We start from the raw sequence: 10,252 nt of genomic DNA on the forward strand, positions 1-10,252 counted from the left end.
AAACAGCCGAGCCCGGCACAGCCAACCAATCCCCACAGAGCAATTAAATCCATCCCCTCTAAAACACTGTGGAACCTGTCTGGGGAAAACTGCCGAGAAGTGAGAGAGCGAGAAAGAGGGAGAACGATAGAGTGTGGGGGGAGTGAGGGGTAGGAGGAAAATATCATAAAATTCATCTGGAAAAAAAAATCGGAAAAACTATAGGGGGAATGCAGCAGGAGGCTAACAAGGGAAATTGAAAAAAGTGAGTCTCAATTCAGTTCTTTGTTCTTTCCTCTATTTTTTGTCATTAATATTCAAAATGTCTGCCTTTATTCTCAGACAAGGAGGTGTGTGTGCGTGTAGGGGGGGTGACCACATTTAAATTCAAAAATAGTGACCCTGTTGCGATCAAAAGTTGCATATTTAATTAAGATTACAAGGTCTGGAAAGCACTCGTGAGACTGAAGGGAAAGACAGAATAGCCTCAAGGCCTATATTACACACCGGCAGAGCTGCTAACACAGTTGCAAACCCTAATCAATACCCCGATGCTCTCCTCCACGAAAGTAAATGAACAGGTGACAATGGAAGCATGACATCACTGGGCTTTTCAGGGAACAACAAAGCTCGAGAAAGTGAGAGGCAGGAAGCAGCGGAAAGATGAAAAGTGATTTCTGGGTAGCTCCCACACGCCAGAAAAAAAAATGCATTTATTAACCTGTATAATTGCCGATATTAATAACTGATGATTAAAAAAAAGAAAAGAAGGGCAATCTCCTTTCCCAACAATCTTATGGTTAGGTGAAGCAAATTCTCCCACTGTTTACCCATTTCTCCAGAGTGGCTTGGACAAAGTGCAAGTGTATTTTGGCGGCGCTGAAGAGGAGCAGAGAACACCACAGGGGTATGACTCTAGTGGGAGCAAACCAGAGGTGTGGACAGGGAGGCAGACCTGCTCTTTTCTCTCCCCCGACTGAGGCGACGTATAAATCAAGAGCCCAGCTTCACGTCTCCACTTCCTGTTCCTCTCCATTAAAAATGATAAACTGTACCTCTTGAAGCCGCTCGCTCGCTTTAGGGTCCCGGTCTGCACCTTCCTGGTGGAAGAAGCGGGCAGAGTGCGCGGCTCAGATTTATTCCATCCCCTCCCATTGTTGGAGATGAATAAGGGAGTAATTAACTGTGTGGGGGTAGCAGCTGCACAAAGACGAGACTGGCTAACACAACAAGCCCGATCCATCTGCTTTTGCTATAACACACCTTTGTGTTATTTTGATAAATAAGAGCACATCTGCTTAGTAATAACAAACGCTGCTTTAATACTCAAAAGACTGTCTTTCGTGGTTCTTCTCTCTTCCCACTTAAATGAGGACAAATGGGCCTTACAAATCGGTGGCATGCATAAGACTAGTATTCCTCCAGTCTGGTAAACACACCCTGAGCACTGGCACATAATGAGAGTAGCTGAGATCCCCGAAGACAACCTGGAGAAGGTTAGTGAAGCATTGATCTCATGAGTGCGCGCCGAGCTCAGGGGCACCCTTCACACCACGCGAACCCACGTTACCAGACAACCAGCATCAGAACACAGAAAACCTGGCAGCTGCACATTTGGAGGGTTAAAAAACAAAACACAACAAAACAAAAATGTGTTTTTTCTTCCTTCATGAAGGACAAAATGGACAATAGGGGAATAAACTACAGCAAGTGAAACCCTCCCAAATACAGCTGAGGCACGTTATTTAGAGAGATGGAGACACAGAGAGAGCGAGCGAGAGAGAGAGAGGGCAGCAGGATTCATTGTAAGCCTGGTAAAATGAACAAGAAAGGACTGCTGCTCAATACGTCTGCAGTGGCGTCAGACAGTCAAAACAAATAAAGCCAAGGCCGCGGTGGAGAAACGCAGCTCAATATGGACTTACTGGGCAGGGGACTGGCTGTCAGCAGGGAGAGGACACAGCTTTATACCAATGCCGATGAGCCATTAGCTCTCTCTCCTCCCGATGCTTCCGCCTGCCTCACTGCGAGCGAAGAAGAGGCTGCCCTACCGCCATGGAGCCATCCTCCAGCACACTAATGTGTCCCTGAAGTTTTGTTAAAGCTGGTTATTTACTCCTGCAAAACAATTGCTCCAGCCTAGGGGCGGCAGTATGAAGAACACACTGCTATGAAAAATCTGGCGTCTCTTGCTATGAAGCACTGTCAACTACCAAGGGGGCATTCTTGTTGAAACATTGGAAGTACTGTGGGGTTTTTTATGTTTTTACCCACAATACCACACGAGAGAAAACAGCTAATATTCATAACTTCAAGAAGGTAACAAATTACAACACAGGTAAATGGAAAATAATCTTAGTAGTCATTAGCCACAGTAATTTGGGATCAGTGCTATGAAATCATGTGTGAGGTATGTCAATTTCTGTTGCTGTGACTGAAAAGGGTCTACTCACATAACACACACACACTCATCTGATTTCTCACTTACCTCTAGTGGTATCTATTCTTGGAGATAGGGAAGAATCAGAGACTCAAAACCTGAGTGAATAAAAGCAAACCTTTCTTTGGTAGAAAATACTTCCAATAAAAAATACATTAAAAAAAATTACAAATCACTCACGGAGAGGTTGTGTTTTCTAAGCCCAACCTTAGACCACCATACCTCCATATTACAGTTCTGCATCACACAGCATTTCAGTCGCTGAGCGCGGCGCCTCATAAAATTTGTCACAATCCTCTAAGCGAGCTAAGGTTGAAGCAAAAAAACGTCTGGCACAAGTCATTTAACAATAGCGTCCAGCAGAGTAACCTCAGATCCATTATTTAAAATGCTTCTTTACTTTCAGTATTGCAGCTGCCTTTACAAATGACTCCCAGCAAACACGCCTGAAACAGACAAATTATCTCCAAAACTGGTCAAAGTATGGCACCAAAAACAGGACCACAGACACACGGATGTGGACGTCTTTACCACGAATAACATATCCGGCCAGAGAAAGCAAGAAATACCAATCAGATTAAAACAATGAAAAAATTAAATGTGTGTCTTTTTTTACAGTAAAACTATATATGACTGACAACTAATTTGGTTACTAAATGGTTGTGAACAGCTCTGTGTACACAGACATTATAGAGCCTGTTTATTTAAACATAGAACTTTTAAGTCATCTATTTCTGTGACTACTTGAAGTATGGAGCCAGCTAATTGTTATTCCATGTTGAAAGTTTCACAGGACTGCAAACATACAACTGGGATATATGACTTCGTCACATTCACCACAAAGGATTGTGGGCCAGAATGGCCAGAATAGCCAGGAAGGCACGCTGGCTTGCACGCTGGAAAATGCAAAAACAAAAGCATTACATATGACATACTGGGACCAATGTTGACAATAACCATCATAATGGAAGTAGTACACCTTAACACTGGTTGACACCTGCTATAATACTACTAAAAGTGCAAAAAAGACATGAGAGAGACTCTACCTGCACCAGAAATTTTTTTTACCCCATTCAATTGCAAACTGATAGACTGACAGACCAAAATCGCCAAGATGGAAACTTCCATCTTCAAAGCATTTCAAAGACAGAAAAATCACAAGTTCGTTGGCTATGGTCACGATAATTCTGGTTGTGCTGCAGTGTCCAACCACTGTTTTCCCAGTGACTGTAGCATAATTGGAAACTCTAAACTGCCCATAGGTGTGAATGGAGAAGTGAATGTGAGTGTGAATGGTTGTCTGTGTCCATGTGTTAACCCTGCAACACACTGGCAACCTGTCCAGGGTGCACCCTCCTCTCGCCCTAAGACACACACAGCTGGGATGGGCTCCAGCCCCCCCATGACCCTGAAAAAGGATAAGCGGAAGCGAATGGATGGATGGATGGCTGGATGGAGCATAAATAGCACATATGAAATATTTTCGGACATATTGAAAAAAAACTGATGCTACTAACATACATACAGCATGCTAGCATCAGTACTGGAATGGTTTAGACTACAACAATCATTAATTTCATAGTATCTCTTTTTTTGCTTAAGTGCTGTGAGCAGCGACGCACTCAGTGCTGCCAGTAGTGGCTGGAGGCTTCGTTACCACATTGCTACTAAACGTTTTCGTACGGATGATGAAATGTGCGATTTCCAAAAGACGGAGATAAACTATGAGGCATAGAATAGTAGAGATAGATTGCAGATGTCATTTTTCTCCTCAAAGCTATAAAGACTGCGAAGGACATCACAATCAACAACACTTTATTTCCATGGAGGAGCTATTTGAGAACAGCACTATGTTTGTAGCTGGTATTATCCAAACCTTCCATTTTACAGCTTTCAGGACATTTCAAGTTTACATAAACAGTAACATCATCACACCAGGGCTTATCAACCAAGAAAAAGAGAAACAGTCTGCAAACAGGAGCCCAAGCAAGGCAAAATGATTGGATAGGTATGGAAATCTACTTGAAGGAAGGTCAAAGTGATTAAGCTGACATTAATGACAGGCCTAGTCTTCCTGTGAGAATGCTCACCGTAGCTGTCTCTAAACCCATTTGTCATTCTGCTTCCAACGCTGAAGCATCTGCTTTGAAGTCTCTACCACTAATGCTACACAGAGAGGTTAAATAGCTTAATGCTGAAGTCTGTTTCACTCCTCTCGCTCTCTAATGTTCCCCTCCGTTTTATGTACCGGGGGTTATGGCTCTTGGATTTCACATCTCAATTTGCCCCAGATAGTCGTGTAAAAGCTCCCCTTCTTTCTTATTTGCTTTGTTGTCACTGTCAAAAGGAAGAGAGGGGCAAGCTGAAGGATACCGGGGACCGTGACAGGCATGCCCCACCCATCGATTCACAGAAGTGGGAATAACAAAACCGCGTTAAGAAATGTTTATATGAGAGGCGAGCACAAGTGAGCTGGCTTTTACGTTTGCACTTAATCTTGCAAAGATTTGAAAGACAAGTCTTGAAAAATGAGCTAATGAGCACTTTTAGCAGCCACCGTGGAGGTCAGCTTCAAATCCTTTTACATCAATCGCGGTATGTGAATAAAATGATACAGCCATTATGATAAATAACACAAGATCTGAGGCGCTCTGGACTTACTCTCCACTACAATGAGATTATGGTGACGCATGTGACATTAACAATATCTGCAAACAAATATATGAAAGCATGAATGAAAGGGAGACAGAGACCGATTTTCACAGCCAATTTGAGATTGCAGGGTGTGTGTGTGTGTGTGTGTGTGTGTGTGTGTGTGTGTGTGTGTGTGTGTGTGTGTGTGCGTGCGTGCGTGCGTGCATGTGTGTGTGGAGGAGCTACTGGCAAACAGCACACAGAGCAGGCTGGCAGCGGAGGCAGCCAGGCTCACAGGCTGCAAAGCAATTTCACTGTTTGGCAATACTGTTGTCTCTGTGTGTGGATTAGAGCTGACACCAGAGCAACTGAGTCATGCTAAATGTAGTACAATCACAAGCTTTTGTTCCTGATCTAAAACGCCGCTGCCTCTTCGATTCATGCAAGAGAGTTTGGAAACAACGCTGAGAAACGGTAACAAATAAGCAGAGTATTATTTCACCATATGAGCACAGCGTTGCGACATTACTAAAAAAAAAATAATAGATCAACAGAGGGATTACAGTGACTGGTAGTAAAGGCACAGAGCCCAAGTTTGCTGAAGGAAAATCTAATTGGCCTTTTAAGTCGGCTTTGACGATAGCCTTTTCTCCGACTTCTCAAAGGGCAATTAAAGGTAACATTATGTGTGATAACTAAACAAACCGTGACTGTAATCAAGCTGCATTTCCACCTGGTTTCACCGCAGCTTCTCATCGCCAGACCATCCAAAAACACTCTCTTACTCCTCAGGTACCACACTGGCCCAGAGTTGCTTCTGAGCCTGGCAGGACCTGGCAGGACAGACCCTGACCCGTCCTTTTCATGCTCGCCCACGGAAATGCCATCTGGCTGGTGTGAATGATTACCACAGCAACGGCCGGGTGACCTGCAGCCAGCAGGAACCAAGGTCACTCCACCTCAGCACTTCGCACTTTCCCTGCCCTCTTTTCATCAGCCTGCAGGTGAATTATTCATCCTGTGCAACTCAAGAGGCACAAATCCACTGCACAAACACTGAAAAAAAAACGCACACTCGGTTTACTGATATAATAACTTGTAATGAGAAAATAAATGTTCCAGTGTGAACTGTTCAAATAAATAGCTTGCAGTTGTACTCTGCTAGAGCAAAAACTCGGGTTCTATATGGGAATAGATGGCGAAACGGCTGTAATGATTTTACATTACCGAAGCAGCTTTCTGCAGGATAATGTGATCAAATTTGTGGAAAAATATTATAAAGGTTTCGGGGTTAAAAAAAACGAATAGAAGAAGAAAAGATTAATTTTCAACACGGCCACAACTTTCATCACATGCATGCGTGCAATGAGTTTTAACACTCTAATGAGTGAAAGTGAATGTGCACCTATCACAGGTGCTAAAATACAAGACAGGTAGCAACATATGGATCTCAGCTTAGTTGCAGTCTAACACACCTGTATTTCTGCCTTTGCACACATTGACCTGTTTCCACCTGATTGGCTTATTGTTTATAATATGCACCACATACTTCTAGTTCAAATGCCATCTACCTTCAAGGCATTCACTACTAGAGGTGTTATTTATTAATAAGCTGATAATAAACGTCCTGAAAGGGATTTACTACTTTATAGCAAAGGGTGCCTCATTTAACAAGTATGAGTTAACACTTTTCTACAGGTACCATGAATTTAACTTATACAGCTGGTTATTATAAGCCTTATTATCATCAGTTACCGAATGGGGGATACCTTTTATTATTATATACCGCCACATTAGTGCTCCTGACAGAGGGCATCCTTAAGGGGCACTTTACATTTAGCTCCTCGCCTACTGAGACGCATTTAATAATAATAATAAAAAAATATTGCATGTATACGTCTATCATAAATCTGGTGCCGTGGTGACATGGTGAGAGCCAGCAGGGAGGACGCTGCATGAAGCCGCCAACAACAATAGCTCCCTCGCCCCTCTGGATCCCCAGCCTGGATGTGTGAGAGGTGTCCAGCGGCCGGGAGCTGGAATAACACTCGACCAACCGGAGAGCCACTAAGATCTGATTTCTGCTCCTCGGCAGGCTTTTCCGACAGAGCCGGACTGCCATGCCCCTGTCATCTCTCATGTTACAGAACATCAGTCAAACGAGAGAGACGGTGCCCTTGCGCCGGCCGAGGCTGATTTACAAACATTAGCGGGGAATACAATTACACAGCTTCCCCCGGCCGAGCAGCCCTATGCGGCTTCAGGATGGAGAGAGAGAGGGGGGAGAAGAGAGGAGCAGGGGTGGGGGGCGGAGTGGACACTGAAAACAGCGTTTAGCTTTCCTCGACCTTATTTCAACGTTTGCTTCCAGGACCAGGAGCGAGCTACGAGCCCGTCAGCGCCGTGCTTCATAAATCCAACTTTGAGTTTGAGTGGCTCAAGCTGTAGCCAAAGGCTACGGAGGCTGACATGCTATTTAACGGGACTACATGTTATGGCTGTGATACAAACAAACCGCTCACCTGCCACATTCTCCTCGCTATTAATCACAAACATTTTGGTGCCAGCGACATGACAGTCCAAAAAATGTTTTAAAAATTAAAAGAACAAGAAAAAGGTCGTCTGTGAACCGCGAATAAACGCTGTGTGAATGTAGCCTAACAGTAGTCTACTGTGTCAATACACTAGTCCGCACATTAAATATTTTATCATAAAAAAAATGTTCGAGCAAAACGACTAAATTAACTTTCCACGTCACACTTAAAAACTTCCCGACATGCAAATCCTTCGGAGCAGAAAATGTAAAATTCAAAGAAATGCACTGTAGCCTGCTGAAAGGTGCAGCAGCAACGCAACGACCGTCGACACAAACCGCATAAAACATTAAGCTGGGAGAAAAAGTTACAGCCTACGTCCAAGGACAGCGATTCGGAGGCGCATTAAAAGTTTCCGTACATGTAAGTACGGCTGTGCTCGTCGCGGACAATAAAGAGTAAAAAAAAAGAAGAAGAAGAAGAAGAAAAGCTAATGCATAAACATCAGTGCTGTCCGCGGTGCTGATCCCAGATCGGTGTGGCACAGAAGGCTGTGCTGCTCCGCGGTCGCTCCACCGCTGATCAATGATTGAACTGAACAAAGGCAGGAGAGAGATCAATTTCTAATAACTATCAATGCAAACAGCGCTTCCTTTCGCTTCACGTCCGCCCAAAACAAGCAAACACACCCCGGAGTACAGTAGCAAGGCATACCGCTGAAAAATAAAGCGAGAAAGGTGAGAATAGCACTAACCTGCAGCCGCCGTAGATCAAATTTCTTCCAATATTGAAACATCGATCCTACATCGGCGGCCATCTTGGGGGATATTGAGGAGATTTTTTTCAGCGGCTGCAATAAATATGTGGGCTGGATTCCCCCTCGTTAAACAACGTTTACGATCACCGGTCCCACTTTTTAAAAAAAGTAACGGAGAGACTTAGCACGAGAGTCCGCACGTATGTTTGACAAGTCTGCCAACATGTCTTTTGTTGGAGTAGGAATTAAAAAAAAAAAAGTAGAGTTGTTCTTTTTTTCTGGAAAAGTGCCCACGTCTTAAAAAAAAAAAAAGAAAGAAAGAAAGAAAGAACAAAAAGAAGAGCAAAATGTATCCGTGCCTCTGTCCCCGACATTAACTGGACAATTGCACTTGATTTCGCTTAGGCAAAGTTATCAATAGTGACGAAAAAGCCCGAGTTTGATCAATAGTGTCTGGAAAAGGAAAGGAGATGATGTGCAGATTAGTGGAGTTCTGGGAATTTAGCCAAGCCTACTTTTTTTTTAGCGTGTTTATTACACGAGCACATGGGACTGACTAATTAGAGGCAGAGTTGCAAATTAGAATGGGCTACATTATCGATACGTGTAGTCCAACTATTATTAGAATGCCACTTATCAGTCCGCATGTCGCCTTCTTGTCGTGCAAATTAGAGCAAACTTGCGCATTATGAAACTCTTCCTCCACATTTAAAGGAAAATGTACACAAAGATGAACATTTCAATTATGTTTTTACGCTATTTTCCTAAATCACTTTCTGATGGCAGACAGTGTTATTGTCAAAAGTTCAGTCCCACATTTGTTATTAAACATTCCACTTGATGTACTACTTACAGTATTTTACCATATTTGGATTTTCTTCTGGATCAATTTCTATAGAATAGAAATGAGCCACTGTGACTTGGTGGCTATTGAGTTTAATCGTGCATTCACATTAAGAGGAGGCAATTAGGATGTAAACGCGCTCACTGTAAGACTATAAAAACATAAAGATGGATTTTAGGAAATTGGCTCGTTTCCTATTACTAACAGCAGAATGCTGGGAAGAGTTAAACTGTCACAAAATCGACTGTCTAGCTGACTATAGCATGAGGGTGCTCTTTGTCTACTTAAAATAACTCATTCCTCTGGTCTGGAGATGCTGCTGTACTGCTGCAACACTGGAGTCAGGTGCTCCCCCTGCTGACACCACAGAGTCAGAAGGAAGGTTATGTGCGGATGGGCTTTGTGTGATTCCTTGCACAGGTAAAACCCAAATGGTTTGCACCACGTAGCTTCTCGCTGATATATCCCTTATATGAAAAATCAGTCCCAGTTAGAAAATTATATTCTCTCGAGTCATAATCTAAGCACCTCCAGGGACGATGACATATTTCTCTGCCACAGACAAACACCTAAGGGGGAGAGCGAAGGGAAATTATTAAAAGTTTTGCTTATTGCATTTTATTTCTGGCTCTAGGGTGAGGCTAAAGTGATGGATTCATATGTAAGAAGGAAGGTAGTTATCAGAAAACCAGCATTCACAGTTGAGCTATAGAAAACACTGTGATTCTTATAACTCATTAGGATGTATGAAAAACGTAATGAATACATTTAGAACCAGCAGCAGTCCCAGCCTGATGATGTTGAATCGTCTTCTGTTGTCATTTTGACATATTTAGAATGCATATATATATATATATATGATTTATTCTTATTTACATTTGAGGAGAGAAATAAATCTCAGAGACACACACTTCAACAAAGGAATGAGCACAGGTGTAGATTTCAATATCTGTGTCATTTCACCCCCACCGCAATAAAAAAACAAAAAACAAAACCTGAAAGTAGCAGAGGAGTTACTGAGGAAGAGAACCACGGGAACGTCACTCAGAAAAGGAATGCCTCCC

The 10,252-nt window shown here is 43.0% G+C and overlaps 1 protein-coding gene across 2 annotated transcripts in view; it reads right to left on the reverse strand.

The window, feature by feature from the left end:
• The window catches only part of cux2b (cut-like homeobox 2b), a 97,379-nt gene extending 88,958 nt beyond the window's left edge, over window positions 1–8,421 (reverse strand). The window contains exon 1 of one of the 2 annotated variants that reach the window (XM_063490793.2): window positions 8,342–8,421. In XM_063490793.2, coding sequence (XP_063346863.1) covers window positions 8,342–8,404 — 63 coding nt within the window. In that variant the 5' untranslated portion in view covers window positions 8,405–8,421. Of the gene's footprint in view, window positions 1–7,575; window positions 8,061–8,341 lie in introns of those variants that run through there. The other variant, XM_063490792.1, reaches the window with a different exon arrangement.
• Between the last annotated feature and the right edge of the window lie 1,831 nt (window positions 8,422–10,252).

The sequence above is a fragment of the Pelmatolapia mariae genome, linkage group LG12, assembly GCF_036321145.2.
Source record: "Pelmatolapia mariae isolate MD_Pm_ZW linkage group LG12, Pm_UMD_F_2, whole genome shotgun sequence".
Classification (NCBI taxonomy): Eukaryota; Metazoa; Chordata; class Actinopteri; order Cichliformes; family Cichlidae; genus Pelmatolapia; species Pelmatolapia mariae.